The 19,246-nt window shown below is 35.2% G+C and overlaps 4 protein-coding genes and 1 pseudogene across 4 annotated transcripts; 2 read left to right on the top strand and 3 right to left on the bottom strand.

The window, feature by feature from the left end:
• Nucleotides 1–1,880, bottom strand: LOC123223539 (E3 ubiquitin-protein ligase BAH1-like). The gene is made up of 6 exons (XM_044646725.1): nt 1,626–1,880; nt 1,152–1,396; nt 809–1,063; nt 442–579; nt 295–353; nt 1–190 (listed from the first exon to the last, which is right to left on the bottom strand). Exons 1-6 carry the CDS (start codon nt 1,798–1,800, stop codon nt 85–87), a joined length of 978 nt encoding a protein of 325 aa, XP_044502660.1. The 5' UTR covers nt 1,801–1,880; the 3' UTR covers nt 1–84.
• Nucleotides 1,881–2,957: 1,077 nt separating this feature from the next.
• LOC123223538 lies at nt 2,958–4,350 on the top strand (annotated as a pseudogene).
• Nucleotides 4,351–6,130: 1,780 nt separating this feature from the next.
• LOC123223537 (E3 ubiquitin-protein ligase RFI2-like) lies at nt 6,131–10,504 on the top strand. Its single transcript, XM_044646724.1, has 6 exons — nt 6,131–6,441; nt 7,303–7,475; nt 8,318–8,376; nt 8,873–8,898; nt 8,986–9,358; nt 9,686–10,504. Exons 1-6 carry the CDS (start codon nt 6,258–6,260, stop codon nt 10,125–10,127), a joined length of 1,257 nt encoding a protein of 418 aa, XP_044502659.1. The 5' UTR covers nt 6,131–6,257; the 3' UTR covers nt 10,128–10,504.
• On the bottom strand, nt 10,444–13,824 carry LOC123223536 (beta-glucosidase 11-like). The gene is made up of 13 exons (XM_044646723.1): nt 13,615–13,824; nt 13,409–13,472; nt 13,025–13,080; nt 12,849–12,924; nt 12,699–12,770; nt 12,514–12,601; nt 12,167–12,422; nt 11,849–11,964; nt 11,503–11,726; nt 11,348–11,376; nt 11,173–11,260; nt 11,006–11,096; nt 10,444–10,893 (listed from the first exon to the last, which is right to left on the bottom strand). The coding sequence occupies exons 1-13, from the start codon at nt 13,741–13,743 to the stop codon at nt 10,647–10,649; spliced, it is 1,536 nt and encodes a 511-aa protein (XP_044502658.1). The 5' UTR covers nt 13,744–13,824; the 3' UTR covers nt 10,444–10,646.
• Nucleotides 13,825–15,057: 1,233 nt separating this feature from the next.
• Nucleotides 15,058–18,928, bottom strand: LOC123223535 (NADH dehydrogenase [ubiquinone] iron-sulfur protein 5-B). The gene is made up of 2 exons (XM_044646722.1): nt 18,686–18,928; nt 15,058–15,429 (listed from the first exon to the last, which is right to left on the bottom strand). Exons 1-2 carry the CDS (start codon nt 18,833–18,835, stop codon nt 15,325–15,327), a joined length of 255 nt encoding a protein of 84 aa, XP_044502657.1. The 5' UTR covers nt 18,836–18,928; the 3' UTR covers nt 15,058–15,324.
• Nucleotides 18,929–19,246: the final 318 nt, after the last annotated feature.

The following is a 19,246-nucleotide window of genomic DNA, read 5'->3' as shown; positions in this document are numbered from 1 at the left end:
TTTTATTGTTACTGAAATTCAGAACGAGAAAACTGCCCCATGTTTTCACTGAAAAATTAAACTACAAAGAGAGAGTCTGCCTAATCAGACGCCCATAAATGATCGACACTGATATTCCCAATGCTCCTTTGCCTGCCTAATCCTCTTCACTCTTTCTGTTCGAAGCCTTTCCCCCCAGTATTCATGGCAGCTGTTAGAACAAGCATCATACAGATAAGAAACACTAGTAAAATGTTTCATTTTTCTTTACACTATAACTTAGTTAAACACCAGCTAAATCTGAAGGAAGCAAACCTTCTGCTAAGTAGCATACTAAGCTCTTCCAAGCGTAGAGCACCTTCATATACTCCTGCCTGAAATCAGAATCAATTTAAATTGCAATAAACAGTTAAGCACTTGATTTATATTCTGATTGTGCAACTAAATCGTCAAGGCTATTACCTCTCGGCACAGAGGGCATTTTTCTTTGGGTTCTGCTTCCTTTAGTCCATCAACAATGGTGACCGATGCGGCAGAGCAAGCACACATGTAGCAGAATATATGGCCGCATGTAAGAGAAACTGGATCAAACACAGTTTCCTGTTTCAAGAAAAAACAAAAAAAGATTACTGAAGCAAAATGAAATCAAAGTAAACAATTTCCCATATCAAACAGAGAATGATAGCTTTCAATTTTTACAATGATCTTGGATATACCAGATTGCACAACTAGAGGCCAAAGTTATAGAAGCAGAAGCCTTAGCTTCTAACTGCTTATGAAGCATTTTTAAATATGCATGCCATTCAAAATATGAAAAACTTAAACTTACCAAGCAAATAGAACAAGTCAAGTCAATGTCAAGCTTAACAGAATCAAAGATTTCACAGGAGAGTGATGGTTTGCCGTCACTGAATTTGAGATAGCACCCTTCATAAAATGAAGAGGCCTTCGTTGAGTTGACTTTTGTTTCCCTCAAATTGATGTGGAAAGCCATAAGCTCACACAGCCAAGGTGACTGTAAAATTTCAATGTGCTTGCTTTGAGCTTGTGACCTGAAGGCCTGACCTTGCTTAGAGAAGTGAACCTGCATCAAGCCAAAATTAATATGAAATGCCACTACCAGAAACAGCATGTATTATACTAAATCCATTTTACAAAATCGGACAAAATACCTTATCATATTTCTTCAGTATTTTTCGAATTGCTATGGCGTTAATCAGTGCATAGTTAACCAAGTCCTTGCCTTCTTGTATTAAAGCAACATGGGTTCCTCGAATCTTGCCTTCAAACCACAGAAAGCACTTTGAAAAGCCAGAAGCCAAATGAATCTCAAGCAATTTCTGTGCACGCTCATTGAAGCACCCCACCACAGCTGACATTTCTTTGAGAAGGGAAGGGAAGAAGGTCCCATCGCACACTAAAAATCAAGTTGAATCAGGATATATGAGTAACCGCAATGAATGAACCAAAAAGTTATAACGAATTACAGATTGAGGAATTGAGAACACCGTCAAATTTCTAAACATGAATAAAAAATCCTTGATTTAGGAAACAAATGAGAACTAAAATAGCTAATAAAATTAAAGAACACTGTAAGAGAGAGATGAAACAAACATAAAGGGAAAAATTATAAAGAAAAGGGGTACCAGAGCATTGGTGAAGGCAGGTTTGGACGTCAATAACTCCATCAAGGTGTTGTTGAGACTGAGAGTCATTCCTGCACTTTCTAAGGATCTTTTTGAGCTTCTTGATACCAAGGCTAGGTAGGTTTTTCTCGTCTTGGCCTTGCATGTACTCCTGATATTTCTTGCAAAACTTCATAGCTAATGCCTATTTTTTCCTAATGTTTTGATCAGATAAAATGAACAACGTAGGATGGATATTGACGCCTAATTTTTCCTAATTTGATTTAAATGAAAAACAGACATTTTGTGGGTTAATAAACATGTACAGTTCAAGCATGGACCCATGTTGTTGAAAAATTAATTTGATGGGTTGCATATTTTTTATTTGGTTGATATTGTGAGTATTTATTTATTTTATATAAATAAATATATATATATATAATATATGATTATATAATTAAATATTATTTTATTTTTAATTTAAAATTATATATTTATATATTTAAAATAAATATATATTATTTGGTTGATTTTATTTTAGGGTCGTTTTTTATTTCACTCCCTAGATTCTGTCACTTTATGGAAAGCGTGCGATAGAAACAATGGTTAGTATTTTATCATAAAGATAAAGGAGAATATACGATAAAAGTCCATGTGAGTGTGAATATGACAGCACCTGCCTTCAAATTTTCGTCTGGGACAGGTGATATCAATTACACGTGTCAATATGTGAAGCCATCACGGAAAAGGAAAGATATTTGTCGCTCAATTATTGGATATAAAGAAGGGCCTACACGGCTTCATTAATGATATGATTAGATGCTCCACTGTATACGGCAATCTTAACGTAAAAACACACCATCCAAACTCACTTTTAGCTTTATGGAGCCAGCCAGCTGGTACTTCTTCACTTAGGGCAACAGATAGCAAGAAAATACGTTTAAATATCTTTCCTCTCCTGCGACTCGTTTACATTGTATTTGTGTTTGCGGACCTGACCCATGAACAATTAAAGTGCGTCTTCACTCAGGGATGCTTTATCATTTGGCTTTAGCAGGTGGCGATGATAGTTTTCGGATGCGTTTCCCTTACGTCTTCAAGGATTAAGGGCAAAAAAGTTCATTCATATTTCCCAATTTAGTGTTATACTAAACGCCAGATTTCTACGTTCTCTTTGTTTATTGCCCCTTTACAAATAAGAATAATAAAAGTTTATGAGATCGTAACATTTCAACAAGCTTTAAATTCGTGCAAATCGTGAATTATCCTTTTCGTTCTAACGCTGTTTTGTCCCTTTTATAAGGTCTTTTCAAATCCAATGAGTATTTTAATTGCTATCTTCAAATCGCAATTTGACAAATCAGAAACACTTTATTTTACTTAAACGACCGCGTTTTACCTCAGCCAACAGGTCAATGATTGCACATGAGACACCAACCAATCACAAATTGTGATTCACATTCTCTGTCCGGTTCAGTTCCGGCATCTATAGATTCAATGGATTTTGTCAACTCAGTTTGCTGGATCATTCATCGAAGCGAACTCTGCAACTTTGTATTGAATTTCAATGGCGAACTCTGAGAAGCAAACGATGGTGGTAGGAATCGATGACAGTTAGCACAGCTTTTACGCACTGGAGTGGACTCTGGATCATTTCTTTACAAATTTCCCTACAAATCCTCCTTTTAAGCTCGTCATTGTCCACGCCAAACCTCTTCCTTCTTCTGTGCTCGGCCCTGCTGGACCTGGTAATTATATTTTTAACAATAAATTAACCATTCCCTGGTAATCTGTTACGGTGTTGGTTGTTAATTAAAAATGGACTCCGTTGTATTTTCTTTTCGGTTCTAAGCAACTGGCTTCTTCTGTTCTTGATGATTGATAGATACTACATGGTTCTGACGTTGAAAAAATAATTTTCTTCGCTCTTGTTATAATATATTTTTTAAAAGAATTATGTTGATATCAAGGAAATTAGTTGCAGGAGCTGTCGAGATTTTTCCGAATGTGGAGTCGGATTTGAAGAAAATCGCTGCCAGGGTTTTGGAAAAGGCAAAGGAAATCTGCACCAGCAAACTGGAAAGGAAAACATAGATGTTTATTTGTGGTTTATGATTCCTGTTTCAATTAGTGATGGATTGTTCTGTACGTGTACAGGTGAGTGAAGTAGTATTGGAAGCTATAGAAGGAGATCCTAGGAATGTGCTGTGCGAGGCTGTAGAAAAACACCATGCCTGTATTCTAGTCGTGGGCATTCATGGCTATGGAGCCATCAAAATGTAAGCTCATCATCCATTCCTTAATCCCATCCTCAACGTCATTTCTGCTTGACTGGAGCTTCATGAGATTAAATATATATTTGAAAATTTTGAAGACACTGATCACTGTTTCTTCTCCCTAGATTTGTTCTGATCTAATATTTAATGATTTTGTAGGGCGGTTCTGGGCAGTATAAGTGATTACTGCGCTCACCATGCTCACTGCACTGTGTGTGACCATTGTGAAGAAGCCTAAAATCAAACACTGAGACACTCCACCAGCCGCTAAATTGGTCAGCTCACAAAAGGCTGCCCTTGTAGTGCTTGTGCAATCTTCACAATTGATTTTTCAATATATTACGCGTATTGTTTCAGTGATTTATTTTGCCATTGCTGTTCAATTTGCCAAATATGGTATGTAATATATATAATAATTCAACTCATCTTTGTATACAACAATCTTAGTCATTTTTATTAATAATAAAACTATGCATACACAAATAGATTCACACATAAATATATTATTATATAATTTGATGATTTTAAATTAATAATAAAATAATATTCAATCACATAATGATACATTTATATATGTATTTATTTATATATAAAAATGTGTATGTATAATATTATTTTTTATTATATATACGAATACCCAATTACAATAAAATAATGTTATGCGTATACTTTTTTTTATATATAATTTGAGTATACAGATAATGTGTCATCATATGATTGAATATTACTTTATATTTAATTTAAAATCATTCGATTACAAAGTGACATATTATATATGTACCCAAATGATTTATACAAAATATGTATATATAATTTTTTTTATTACAATATTTTCAAAAATTTTCAATTCAATCTAAGTTTGAATAAAACTAATAATTTAACCCATAAAACTAGGGAAATAAATCAAAATAGACAAGGAAGCAAATCAAATAAATGAAAGCCCTAATTAGGAGCGTTACTATACACAATTAATAATAATAATAATAATAATAATAATAATAATCCTAAAATACCCTACAGTTTATAAAATAATATTATGTTTACATATTTTTAGTAAACAAGTAATATATCATTATATGATTGATATTATTTTTTTAATTTAAATTCATTTAATCATATGATAATATACCATTTATGTATTCAAAATATATATTTATAGTTTTATTGAAGTTAATATTTACCTTTCTAATTATTTGAAAAATTGTGGTAGAAACTTCGGTGTATAATGGAAAGGCAGTAGCATAATACAATAAAGGGAATGAACCAAAAAAAAAAAAGGCCAAATGACATTGCCCACCCAAGATTTGATGTAAACTCAATTTTTCATCTGTTAATTATCAAAAGTTTAAACTCTCACATGTTTATTAAATTTCACTATTACTATTAAGGTAAAACTATCATTTAAAAATTTTATTTAAACTTATATTTTTTATTATCCTTAAGTTTTCAAATTTTTATTTTTACCTCCTAAATTTATATTTTTTAGGTTTAAAAACTCACTCCCCCCCCCCCCTTTCCAAAGTCTAGAGTTGTAAATTTTTTTTATATGATTGCCCTTCAAAGTTTTAAAAAGTTACAGTTAAACCCAACTTCCTTTCTCCTCTCTGATGACGATTTACTGGAGATGATTGTCTTTTTATTCCTTTCCCTCTCCCTCTCGATCACCCTTCCTTAGCTGTGCAACCATCTTCGTCAAACACAAAGACAAAGATTGACTCAGTGCTAAGTCTTCATCTTAGACGAAGACAGTTGGATAGCGAAGAGAGGATGACTGAGAGGGAGATGGAAGGGAGGAGAAAGAGATTCAACCATCGTCTTCAACGAATTGTCACCAAAGAGAAGAAAAAAGGAAACTAAGTTCGCCTATAATTTTAAACAACGTCGAGGGGAAGTTATACATAGAAAAAAGTTTACAACCTTATACTTGAAGAGAAAAAGTGAATTTTAAAACCTGAAAAATATGAGTTTAGAGGGTAAAAATAAACATTTAAAAACTTAAAAATAATAAAAATTATGAGTTTAAATAAAATTTTTAAATAACAATTTTATCTTTGATAATAATAGTGAAATTTAATTGACGGGTTAGATTTTAGATTTTTGATAGTTAGTGGGCGTGAATGGATTATATCAAACCCTGGGTGCGAACATGTAATTGGCCCAAAAGAAAAATACAGACCGTCCATTTTGGTGATGATGAATTGATGATGTTAAATTCAACGGCAGTTCATGTGAGGTCTTAACCATGTAAACTGACAGGTCGGAGAGAGAACTAAAGGTAGATTTGGGGTTCACAATCACAACAACTAGATAGATAGGAGCAAACAAAAGTTTTCAGATTTGTCGCTTAGGATTTTTAATTTTTGGGACGAAGGACAACATGGTGGGCTCTATAGCCACGACCACTCATCGTCATCCTTCAAAAGCTGGTGGTGATGAAGATGATGATCAAGCTACTGAGCCCCCTTCTTCGTTGGTTTCCTGCTCGATTTGTCTTGACCCCGTCTCTGATAATGGCTCCAGATCCACCGCTAAGCTCCATTGTGGCCATCAATTCCATCTTGGTTAGCTTTTTATTTTAAATTTCATTTTTCAATTTTGGGAATTCCGGCGACAATGTAGAACTGTCTGATTTTAACTTGCATGCATGTTCAATTCTGTTCATTTAATGTAGTTACTACCAACTGTCAATCGTTATTTTTTCAATTTTGGGAAATTTCTCGAGTATTTAGAACTTTCTGGTGTTGGAGAGAGTAAAGGGGATGAAAATGTGAGTATAACTGGGATTGTGTGAAGATGCCCATCAGGTCTTAGTGAGATCACGTATAGATGTTTAAAGGTTCGATAATGTGTATAAATGGTGCGAATTGATTGTAATATTTGGTCAATTATTTTATAGCCGATTTAAAAATTTGCATTTTGGGGAGAAAATTTTTGACTTTTTTTATGCTGTAAAGGATCTGTGTTTTTTCATTCCACCAGCACTTTGGATTAGTCAGCTAATTGCTGTTAGATTTCAGATTCTGTGGTATTGTGCAATCGGATTGCTAAGGGCGTAAGAGAAAATATGTCCGAGTTGAATGTGTGAAGAGCATGATGAGGAAAGTGATTAGGTTTGGCTTTAAGGGTGATGGGGATAATGTTAAAGGCCTTAAATTGGGATGCTATTAATTTAGGGACATAGACATGTCATCATTGGTGAAACTTGATCCCTGTGATGCTGTTGAAAACTCAGTGAGGCTTATTTTTTTTAATTTCATTGACATCACTGCTTGGTTTTGTGTGGCTAGATTGAGATTGCATTTATGTTGTTTGCTCAACGCATGCATTTAGATTTATTCCTCTATCTGACTAGTGTTTCATATCTTTTAAAATTGTTATTTTATGATGCATTGTTGTAGCTGTAAAAACCCTCTATTTTGCAGATTGCATTGGTTCAGCATTTAATATAAAGGGGGCTATGCAATGTCCAAATTGTCGGAAGATTGAAAAAGGTCAATGGTTGTATGCCAATGGCTCTAGTCGTTCACTTCCTGAGTTTAGTATGGAAGATTGGATACCTGATGAGGACTTCTATGATTTAAGTTATTCTGATATGGTAAGCACAATTAAGCATATTGTGTTGTCTTTAGTTGAGTTCTGTTCTCAATTTTGAAATGGTAAACACAATTAAGTGTATTGTCTAATCTCTAGTAGTGTCATGTTCTCTATTAAGACAAAGGCCTTCTAACGTGCTGCTTTCGTGGGGAAAATTTTGAAATAGGTCTAGCTTTGTCAATTCACTTTTTATTATTGCCCCTGTTTTTGTTTCTGCATTTTGTACTGGCCAATTATATATTCTAAAGTGTAGTCTTTCAGTGCCATCTAGGCCATGGTCAAGCAAACACCTCTACATGTTTCAGTTTCTTCAAGTCCTGATTTTTGGCATTGGATTTGCTATAAAAAATGAAAAATTTTTAAATGTAATTATTTTCAACCATGTAATGTTATGAGGACTTTTCTCTTTTAGAAGTTTCTTTTTTCAGTGAGATATGGCAAAAGACTCCTCATAGAACTCTTAATGCCAATGCTGTGTAGACACTGGACCAAGCATTGAGGTTTGCCTCCGGGTCCTGAAATTGTACAGATCAATTTTTGCATAATGAACGTTGGCAGCTCCTTTAATCATTTGCTTCTAATTTTTTTTTCTGCATAGATCCATTCTTAGATTCATGGTTTTATCTTAACTTATGAGCCAGAGACTAGGCTTCTTCCATTGATATAACTGAAAACAATATCTTTTGAGTTAGCATGCCAAAAGAGTTAACAACTTTACAATATTTACTATGTTTTAATGGTGATTTACATTTGTGATTGTCATCATCTTACTCAAAAAAAGTCTACGAATTTGCTCATGATATTTGTGATTGTCATCATCTTACTCATAATTTGTTTTGGCAGCCATATAGAGTTCACTGGTGCCCATTTGCTGAATTGGCACGAGTTGGTTCATCTTTTGAGTAAGGACCTCCCTTCATGCAGTTTTCTTTACAGTTGATATTCTGTAGCTACTACTTTTGAGTTGCATGTACTGTTGTTTTCTATGACTTCACCACCTTCAGAGGAATAAAACTACAATCAGAGCAGTATTACTGTAGTAAGGGAAATGTAGACTTTGGGATGGTAAATTTGCAGATTATATTGGGGGATGTTGATGTCAGTTTTCATGTATTCATATCAGATTCCAGTTAGGCTGATTGTTCATTTAGATTCTTTTTATATCAATCTTGATATGTGTTATTTTACTTTTGTTTGGTGCTACTTATCTAGCTTTTCTTATGTTGGAATTTTACAATTCTACGTTGAAATCGTATTGTGAAACTGTTAAAACAAAGAGAACATGAGCTGCTTGTTTAAAAAATTTTCCTGTATACTTTTCCTGAACCATTTAACAGTTCCTCTCATAGTGACATCTGTTGAACTATTTCTGACATTTCTATACTTTATATCTTTCAGGGAGGTGGAACCTCCATCAACCATATGTAAGATATTTACTTTTGAAATATTTTCCTGATAAAAATTTCCTAGCCAGCTTTCTAACAAAGAAATGAAATATCTTATCCATGTAGATCATGACCTACCAGGACACCATCCCATATTCTCTGAACAAGAAGTAGCATCTATGGCTCATTCGTATGTTGCATATGTTGGACCAATTCCACCTACAACCCTGAGATCTAGTAATAATGTTGATGATTCTCTTTTAAATTATCACTGGAATGGTCCATCGGGACACAATGAGATTTTTCCTCCCCATGCATTTCCTGCCATCCATTACCATAGTGGGGGTCATCATTCCCCCCTTTTCTCGACATCCAATAGACATATAAATGGTGTTGATCCAGCTTCTGTTTCTCCTGCCACACTGAGATCTTCTCATGGTGAATCTGATGCTGTAACAATGTCCAGATCTTTCCTACATCCATTTGTCTCTGATCATGGGTAAGCCATTAGCTCTGTTGAGCTTGACTGTCTTTTTTCTTAGTATCTCACCTGTGTTTCAGTAAGGTTGATTTTTAATAGTGATCCTTTTTTCTTCCTTTCCCTTCTTTGTCTGTCTGTGAGATAATGTTTTTGAAAGTTGCATATTTTGAATTCTATAAATAATGAGGAGCATATATCAATCATTTGATTGTGAAAGCTTACAAGAGGCAACTTTTGTGTTTAGTTTGATTATGTTGCACATTTTGGAATAGTATGATGTCCTTTTTCATTTTTTTGTCCTCTTGATAGCTAGAATGCTAATTTCGCATGCGTTTACTTCCTCAGTTCTGGTCCTAGAGCTGGGAGCTCATTTGTCTCCTCAATTGGTCCTTGTCATCCTGGCAGCACTACTGTGAACCTTGAAAGGATCCAGGCTTCTCATTCCTTCCTTCCTCAGCAGCAGTCGAGCAGTGCATCAGGCTTGCCCACACATGTAGTGCCAGGTTTTAGGAGATTTGATGGTTCGAGGAGCTTGCCTGCAGTAGTGCCAGCACTCCCACAACATGATCAGAATGGTAATTTCTATATTTTTCCGCCAAGTTCATCATCAGGGCAGAACCTGCAAGAAGCAGAATCTCCGTTTTTGAATCGTTCCCATGTACGGGAAAGAGAGAGGTTATCTCATTTCCCTGCTGTAACAAGAGACTCAAGTTGGGTTTCATTTCATCAGACTAATGGGACCTCAGAGTCAGGAAACAGGTCAGGAAGCTTTTGGCACTTGTCTTAACGGGATGGGATCAAAACCTTCTTGCAAGTTTGTCCTGCCTGTCAGAAAGTTGCTTGCATTGCATGCATCTGAACTCAATGATATTGAACTTAAAAAGGTTAAATATGTGAACTGCAAAACTCGCTGTTGTAAATTTTGGCACAGTCAATCACCCTTAGCTGTTGTCGAATTTTGTAAATCGTGGGAAAGTTGCTGTATCCCCGTGGCCCCTGAAACTCAACCTTTTGGCAATAAGCTTTGGTGCAAATGCAATTTGTACTGTTACATTAGACTTGCCAAGTCACAGGCGGATGTTTCATTACTCTGTACAGTGATATTAAAATTCTCAACTGTCTCTCAAAGTTTTTATTGATCAATGTGAATTTAATGCACCACCATATACTTTGCTACGATTGAACTGAAAATTTGAGGAATCCAGTATAAACAAAGGATCATCGCAAACTTATTCTTGACGGGAATACCAGTATAAGAGTAATATGAGGAATACATAGATGTTTGTATGTATGCGTGTATGTAGAGCTACTGAAGGCATTGGGTCTGACGGAGAGTAGATAAATTATTGTTGAGCTTGAAAGCATAATTAGAATCGATGATGTTTCCCTTGAGAAAGTGGGAGTACCAATGGGCAGATAGCTTGGGATATCTCTTGAAATCAGGGTCATCCAAGTCAACATAGTACAGTCCATAGCTTGATCCATACCCATCCAGCAATTCGAATACATCCAGGAAGGACCATGTAAAGTACCCCCTCGTATTTGATCCATTTCTTTGGGATTTAGAGACATAATAATAATAATAATAAAAGAGTTAAATCATATAAAGTAACTCTAATAACCAGAAAAAAAAAAAAGTTTTGGCAGGGTAAAAGATTGGAATACCTCACAGCATCAAGCACACTCCCAATGTACGCATGTATATATTTCACCCTTGATCTATCTTCCAATGTTGAATTACGCCGACTACGCTGACCTGGTGAAATAACAAGTGTTTCATGAAATTGATGCATGAACCTGTTTTAAGCAGAAGTGTTTATTTAGAGACAGACCATTTTCATGAATGAAAATAGGAGGATTGCCATAAACTTGTTTGAAGTACTCCAGCACTCCTCGCAAACCCCAGGGCTGTGGAGGGAACTGAATCAAATAAAGCAAATTAGGAATTCAGTGAACTAACCCAACCAAATTAAGCCAATAATATAAATATGGGTTTTCAAATCCCACCTCATCTGCAGATGTATTATCCGGCATTGCTGCCACAAACAGAAGCAATCACTTTAGTTTTTAAAGTAGCCAGAAAATATTCCAAATAAAATGAGTTCAGATCATTGAGCAGCCACCATTCAGTTTAGTGAAGAACTAATATGTAAAGAACTTACTGTAAACTAGCTGTATTGCCATGTCTGCGTTAAAGTCTCTGACTTCCTGCTTCAAACTGGGGGAATTGTCTTTGATGGAAAGTGTAAAGTAGTGTATCAATCCTAGGAAGTCAACAGAACCCTTAACCTGCTTGGACTCGCGATCGGTGAAGACTGGAAGTCTGGTGCCCACATTTTTCTTCATTACATCGGGATAATCTCCAACCAACAAAGGATGTGCAACCCTGCATTGCCCTCCACATACAAACTAATTAAACGAAGGGTACAATTGAAAGAACATGCCACTCTATAAGGATTATGAGCAGACAAGAAACAGTTCTTATGTTTTGTAGGATTCTTAACTTACCAACCGATGAAGAAATCATTGGCTCTTTGAGTAGCAATGATGTCCTCTGTGGAGTTTGTTACAGGCAGTAACCCAAATGTGTAGATGCTGACACCTATATAACCATGCTGCTTGCCCTGCACCAATGTGTGTTGCCATTAAAATCCATTTTGCATAATCATGGCCTAAACTGGCATCTAGAAAATACAAGTTTAATGCAAAGACAACTTTAATGTAGGATTGATGCAAGTGAAGATTCTTTTTGCTGAATCATATGATTGTCTGAGTCATAAGAAAGATGGAAAGTTGAGCACATGGTATAAAAAAATTGAATATTACCCGATACTTTTTCCTATAGAGTCTTGTAGCTGATGCGTGCGATAACAAAATATGATGAAGTGCTATGTATGGCTCAGAGGAGGAGTTGCCTCTGGAGCAGTTGAATCCAAATGGAAAAGAACACCGCTGAGGTGGCACAATGCCTTGATCATAACCTCCAATGGCGAATATATTAGGCTCATTCACAGTAGTCCAATACAAAACCCTGTCGCCAAACTCTCTGAAACATTCTTCTGCGTAAGCAGTGAAGTCTTTCCTGCATTCCCATAAAGATGATTCAAGTAGAGTCATTTACTCATTTTCAGAGCTTAGAAATCTAATCAGTCACCAATGGTTGAGAATTATACACAATCCTTCGATTGATCCATCCTCCATACTCATCTTCAAGTGCCTGGGGAAGATCAAAATTGAATAATGTAACATGCGGTTGGATTCCTGCTTGATCAAAACAAAGATAAGACACTGCCTGTTATTATTTGGGAAGCAAAAAAAGTTGATGTCAGGCCATTATTGATGAAAATTTAGGTCTCACCATGATTGATTAGTTCATTGATAAGGTTGTTATAATACTGCACGCCCTTTGGATTCACAGGTCCTCTTCCATCTGAAAAAATATAACATCGGGATAAATATGTGATTGGTTACTTTTTCAGTCTGTTAGAGTCTCAATTAAAAATCATACTTGGGATTAATCTTGACCATGAAATGGAAAATCTGTAGGCATCTAAGCCCGTGTCCACCATAAGTTGTACATCTTCCTGCAAAAGATGTAAAAAAATAAAAAAGGATTAATCGAAATTTAATATGTGACTTAGTTGTATAGAGAGAATCGGCCTTTATCTAGCACCGTGTATGCACCTTGTACTTATGATACTGATCACAGGCTACGTCTCCCGTGCCTCCCTGTGCCTTCCCTGAATATTGACAGGTGCAAAATAAAAAATTGGAGACATATATTCGATAATATTCAGAACATACATGTTATGTCTTCTTTGGCTCCATGTTAACTTTCGACTCTACTGATCCAAAAATTACCAACATCTTCTCTTTCAAATTTCAAGCAAACCCCAGAAAACGAGGAGTGATGATTCAGTTAAATAACAAGGAATTATAAGCAACTTGATGAAATTAGTCTAAAATGGAAAGTGGTTTGATATAAAACGCAAGAATGCTACACATGCATATTCCATTTCAGTGGAATTTTGCAAACTAATTTTCATCCAAAAAGTTAAGAAACCAGACCCTCGTGTGCAAAGGTATCCCAAATACTTGGAGTCCTCCCATCTTCATTTGCTGCTCCTTCCACCTATCAATCATATAATTTTATCTCTTTTTTTATAATAAATTTGATAATATAAAAGTAATAACCTTTCTAGTAAACTTTTTTTATTATGTATAAACTTAAACATAAAACAAAGAACAAAATATATTAAGTAAAAGTGATTGACCTGATAAGCTGAAGTGCCAGAGCCAAAAATGAAGCCAGGTGGGAAGTCATGTCTACTGAATTTATCAGCGGCAAGTCCTGATACAGCTAAATGAAGCAGAATGATTAGCAAGAAAGAAAGTCGAAACATTTTTTCACTGTAATGCAATCAGAGGAGAACAATCTTGAATAGGCAGAGTTAGTCGTATCCAAAACACTTGGTGCTACTTCTTTATGGGAATTAATTAGTAAACAAACACACTTGTTACTGTCCAGGCTGCAAAATGGTCCAGGACCACGACAAGAATGGGATCAGAAAACCTGTCTTCTGTTTTTATACGTATTTGTTAAAGAATCTTTTAGGATGTAATTGAATTTCAAATAATTTTCTTGCTTTAAATAGTGAGAAACGACAAATCATTAAAGTTGGATGTTTTAAATTGTGGTCTATAACACACACAATGACTTGAGCAATTAAGTAAGTGGAGAAGGCAAAAGAAAAGAGTGTTCCCTCGTTGAAAATGCAGTAACTTCTGTTTTTTGCCGTCACTTCACAGAGCTTGGCCCTCCCATTTTTAGAGCGATAAGAAATCTCAACAGCCAGCCCTTAGTTTTGCCCTTTATTTATTTATTTGTTTATTCATTTTTGTGTGTGATAGCTCCATGATATATTTGATCAGATGCACAATGGATCCGCCGGGTCAAAGTGAGTGAGGAAAATGAATAGATAGCAGTGCATTCAATCCAAAACCAGCTCCATCAAGTATTCACTCAAGCTCGACTCAAATAAGAAATAGATCTACTCAAACTCTCGAGGTTGACAACATGTACATTTGGATAGCTCAAACTCGGTTTGATATGTAGGCAAAGATTGAATTCGTAGCTCGAAATTTATTTACACTGTTTCTTTGACCTTGATTATTTTTTGGCAACTTCAATTCTTCAAAATATCAATAACTACAATTATAAATAGATGAAAAAGAAAAGGAATATACCAAAACATATTTAGGCAACCATTTACGCTCAGCTTCAAACTATTATTACAATCCAAAGCAATAAGAACCTGTTCAAACAAGTTTCAGTCTTGTTTCCCACATTTAAAATAAGATTTAAGGAACCACTCACCCAAAAAATTGTTTCGAGCCCAAACCTTAAGGGAGAAAATCCAATCACTCTTTATAATCAATAAAATAATAACTTTAGCAGGACTAATGTTAATATAAACAGACAAAAAACTTTAAACTTGATTATCATAATGATAAATTAATAATTTAATACAATCTAGAAAAAATATTTTAAATTGATTGAAATGTGTTGCTATACTACTAAGATTTTTCCTAGAAAATTTTCCAAGTCTTATTTGGGGTAGTACAAATTCTTCTTTTACACAATTATTACCAATCTACTGAAATAAAACAATAAAAATAAAAAGTAAAAAAATAAAAAGTGAAAAAAGAGGAGGGTGTTAGTCAAACTGATCCATAAGAATCACAAAAAAAGGACGATCAAGGCTTCAAAAACCATCACAATTAACTCTGCTGATAAGCATATCAGTCTAACTGCATATGAAGGTAAACTATTGGCCTTATTGCACGCACCAGTAAAAAAAAAAAAAGGTCTATATCAGGCAAAACAAGAAAACCAGTAACTTGAAACAAGTTAGAATACCAGTCCGGAAAAAATACATCTCCATAATATTTATTCTTGAAATTCAAATGATTATAAATTACGGCTAGGTGTGATGACTAACAACACCATCCCCACCCCCCTTCTCCTTTCGTGCAGCAGCTCTTAGTTTTCGCTGCTCTTCCTTGTAAATTCTGTTTCTTCGCTGGAACTGAAATAAACATTCACAAAAACCATAAGAGTCAACTTACACATTGAATACTAGAAGATGATATATGGATCCATTCAAACAGTTAACTAGTTACAATTTAAAATGTCAGTCCTTCAAAAGATTGAGATAATCCACCAAATAGGATTGGATGCAATCCAAGCTGGCTCAAGCTTAACTCACAGCTTGGATCAAATGAGCCGTGTTCGAGGTCGATCTATTCGAGCTCGAGCTAAGGAAATTTCAACTCATCAATCTTGAGCCAGCCCTTGCTGGGGCTCAGCTTAGATTGAATCCAGCCCTACCACCAAAACCAACAGTCATAAATTAAAAACAGTGAGATGCAAGCACTGTATTAAATTATTTCTGAATGATCTAGGTAGAAAAATTGAACAAGTTAAATGATAACTTCTCAAACATGGTAACAATACACTCATAAAAGTTTTGTCATATTTCACAAAACTTTCAAGCAAGTCAATTTATACTCTAGACTAAACCTTAGATCTAAAAGATTACAAGGAAGAAAATTCAAGGGAAATACATATATGTTAGGACTCATGCAGGAGAAAGGTACAAGGAGTACAAATGGCACACAAGGGAGACGGGAGACGGGAGACCATTTGGGACAACAAACAACACATTGCAGGATTGTGGCTAGGCTGTTAGAGGATGTGCACAACAATAAGAGAAAGATTGGGGGAAGGAAAAAAGAAGAGAAAAAATATTGTGGGAAATAATTGGGACAGAACCAAGTCTCTAGAATACCAGGCTTGGGGAGGGGGTTTCAATTCCCTTTTGCTTGTTGGATGTGATAAACCTGGATGATATGTTCATACACATATCACAAATCAATACAAACCACTCTAATTTCTTCTTCATTCATTTTGGTTATTAAATTTTGTTTGGTTGGGGAATGATGGAGTCACTAAACTGTCGAGTGCACATATCTATCAAGTGGTATCAGAGCAGTTGTGATAGGGAGAATAGATTTTATGAAGCAAGAAAATGGGAGGTGGTTATGGTTTCGGCGACTATCAGAACTAAAAATTTGTCTCCGTTGTAAATGCAAATCAGAACCAACTCATGATTCCAAATCTACTTGTGGATGAGGATGGATTAGATGAACATGTCATCTTAATCGTGAGTGAAGAGAATTGAGAGTAGAGAAAAGTTGATATAGTAAAAATGGTAGATTCAAGCGACTCCGACCACATATCGACAAATTTTGGCAAATTTACAAATCCAATAGTGGTCAGATTTTGGGGTTAACTCAATAGAGTCCGATAAAAATCAATTGTCAAAGTGTAGTCCATTGCCTCAAATGATAAGACAACAACAATTGTTGGGAATGATTGTTGTTTTGGTTATCTCCAATTTTTGTCGAAGGAAATGAAATTGCAGTAAACTCTTAGATTGGGTTTACTTATGATGGGGGAGGAACTCAGCTAGAAAAAAAAAACCCAAACTGCAACCCGGTTAACTCAATAGTGTTTGATAAAAATCAATTGTCAAAGTGTAGTCCATTGCCTCAAATGATAAGACAACAACGATTGTTGGGAATGATTGTTGTTTTGGTTATCTCCAATTGTTGTCGAAGGAAATGAAATTGCAGTAAACTCTTAGATTGGGTTTACTTATGATGGGGGAGGAACTCAACTAGAAAAAAAAAACCCAAACTGCAACCCGTTTTACCTGCTCCAGCCACACCAGTGGCCAAGCTTGTTTATCATCCTCCATCCTAATTCCTAATCCATATTCAACCAAATCCAGCTCATTTAATTTGAATTATTCCAATCCAAATAACTTTACCCAAGCTCACCACTCAAATAGCTCAACCCTTCTGAACACTTCTTCATACCCAATGGATCAAAATGGGAATTTGGCAAAATCCAAAGAAAACCAACTACAGATAGTGAGTCAATTGACTTTGACTCAGATGACAAAAATGGAACATGGATGATGACAAGAGTTGCCTGTAATTAAGGTCAAAGATGCCGGTGGGTGTTATCTGGATCTACCAACTGATGTGTTACATCAGACAATCTCAAAATCTGAAGTGGAAGGCTGAGAGTCATAAATTGGAGGCAACTTCAAACTGGTAGACACTACTAAAATTGTGTTCCCCTAAAAGCTCAATTGGTGGTTGAGGATAGCTAGAAGAGATTATCATTCAGACCTAAAGTTAAATTCCCATTCAAAAAGAGAAAAAAAAACTAAATAAATAAATAGAAGAAAAAATAGTAACTTTGAAGTGTCAACCTCAAAAGAAAAAATAAGCTTATGAAAAATCTTAGATTTTCTTTTTTCTATGATAGATCAGAGAGAACTAACAATACTTATACTAGACAGGGTAAAAAAAATCATTGACAACTCTAATATGCACCATCGTTGACAATGATGGCCCTAATTGAGTAGAAAGCAGTTACAGGAAGTTCGAGGATCCCAGTCATAAAAAGAGACTGAAAATCAACATAATATAGCTATTGGAATTTTTGAATTATGACTACTCGCCTTTTTGCATGAACAAACATTGCACTGGTAGTAGTAAAAAGTAAGGAGTAAGAAGAAATATCTTATTGTTTCCTCTTTCTCCTTGTTTGAAATAAATCACCTTTAGATGAAAACAATCCTTAGTTTTCAGAATGATAAAGATGTCCACTCTTATGTGAATGTAAAATGAATATGTAAGCAGTGTAAACAACCCATGAATGTTGCCATTCTCAAGATGAACGCCTAATGACATGTGATGCTAAATGGTTAAACAAAGAATAATAAAGCTCATAAAATTCAAAATTTTACGTTTATTAATCAGTTCATCAGTAGTACCTTAATATGGTACACACTCCTTAACCATTGAATTTCTCAAACATACAATTGTAAATTTCACGGTAAACTAGGATGACATTTTTCTCCTTCATTGTTAAATCAAATAAACCTCAGGAAAGTAATTTTCACATCCAAATCTAATCATTACATTATTTCAGAATAAATCATTACAATCATAAGAACTACTGATAAGCTACTAAATGCGGCCTAAAAAGCTGGATATCAGTTCAGATTCAATATTTTAAAATGATATTGAACATTGGAACAAACAATAATTCTATTCCACTAAAATCAATATCAAATCTAATGATAAAATAAAATACAGAAATTTATCTAGGGTTTTGAAGCATCACTAACAACGCACAACATTCGGTAACCTTTATATCTGTACAAAATTCAAAGGAAATTAAAGGTTCTAGAGAGAGATGGTGACCTCTTTGGAGTGGTGGAGGCACTCGAGGTAGTCCTCACGAAGGAGAGAACAGTCTTTGGGCTCCCTGCAACGGGACATGCATTCGCTGAAATCCACCCAGAAATCGTAACACCTCCCTTTGTTTCCATTGATTCCCCATCCAGACGCCATTTCTCCTCTACGCCGAACTGTTTAACCGATGCTTTCGATGTCTGCCTGCAGCCTGTCAGATGCAGCTTCCCAGTAGCATATACCCGGTCGAAAAAAGAAAAATTTAAGTCTACCCAAACTTTAACGAAATTATTTTCATACCCTCTAAGGTTGAAAACCTATTTTTTTCACTCATCCATCAAAATGCTAATTTTAAGAAGGCCAAAGGACTATTTCCCACCCAAGGTTTGATGTTTTCTCAAATATCCACCCTTTAACTATGGAAACACCAAACACCCACCCATGAACAGTTAAAATTAACGGTGGTAAGGGTAAAATCGTTATTTTCTCTATAATATTAAAAATAAACTAAAATATAATCTATTTTTACCCCCCTAAACTTTGAAAACTAAAATTTTTCCCCAGCCTAAG

Source organism: Mangifera indica, chromosome 8, assembly GCF_011075055.1.
Source record: "Mangifera indica cultivar Alphonso chromosome 8, CATAS_Mindica_2.1, whole genome shotgun sequence".
Classification (NCBI taxonomy): Eukaryota; Viridiplantae; Streptophyta; class Magnoliopsida; order Sapindales; family Anacardiaceae; genus Mangifera; species Mangifera indica.
This window is presented reverse-complemented; position numbering and strand designations above follow the sequence as displayed.

Coding starts and splice junctions, on each gene's coding strand:
- LOC123223539 (XM_044646725.1), bottom strand. CDS start 1,800: ATGAAGTTTTGCAAGAAATATCAGGAGTACATGCAAGGCCAAGACGAG. Junction 354..441: donor AATGCCCTCTGTGCCGAGAG/GTAATAGCCTTG, acceptor TTCTGATTTCAG/GCAGGAGTATATGAAGGTGC. Junction 191..294: donor AGTATGCTACTTAGCAGAAG/GTTTGCTTCCTT, acceptor TTGTTCTAACAG/CTGCCATGAATACTGGGGGG.
- LOC123223537 (XM_044646724.1), top strand. CDS start 6,258: ATGGTGGGCTCTATAGCCACGACCACTCATCGTCATCCTTCAAAAGCT. Junction 7,476..8,317: donor ATTTAAGTTATTCTGATATG/GTAAGCACAATT, acceptor TTGTTTTGGCAG/CCATATAGAGTTCACTGGTG. Junction 8,899..8,985: donor GGAACCTCCATCAACCATAT/GTAAGATATTTA, acceptor TTATCCATGTAG/ATCATGACCTACCAGGACAC.
- LOC123223536 (XM_044646723.1), bottom strand. CDS start 13,743: ATGTTTCGACTTTCTTTCTTGCTAATCATTCTGCTTCATTTAGCTGTA. Junction 12,602..12,698: donor CAATGAACTAATCAATCATG/GTGAGACCTAAA, acceptor TTGATCAAGCAG/GAATCCAACCGCATGTTACA. Junction 11,965..12,166: donor TCTATAGGAAAAAGTATCGG/GTAATATTCAAT, acceptor ACATTGGTGCAG/GGCAAGCAGCATGGTTATAT.
- LOC123223535 (XM_044646722.1), bottom strand. CDS start 18,835: ATGGCGTCTGGATGGGGAATCAATGGAAACAAAGGGAGGTGTTACGAT. Junction 15,430..18,685: donor GCCTCCACCACTCCAAAGAG/GTCACCATCTCT, acceptor TGTTTATTTCAG/TTCCAGCGAAGAAACAGAAT.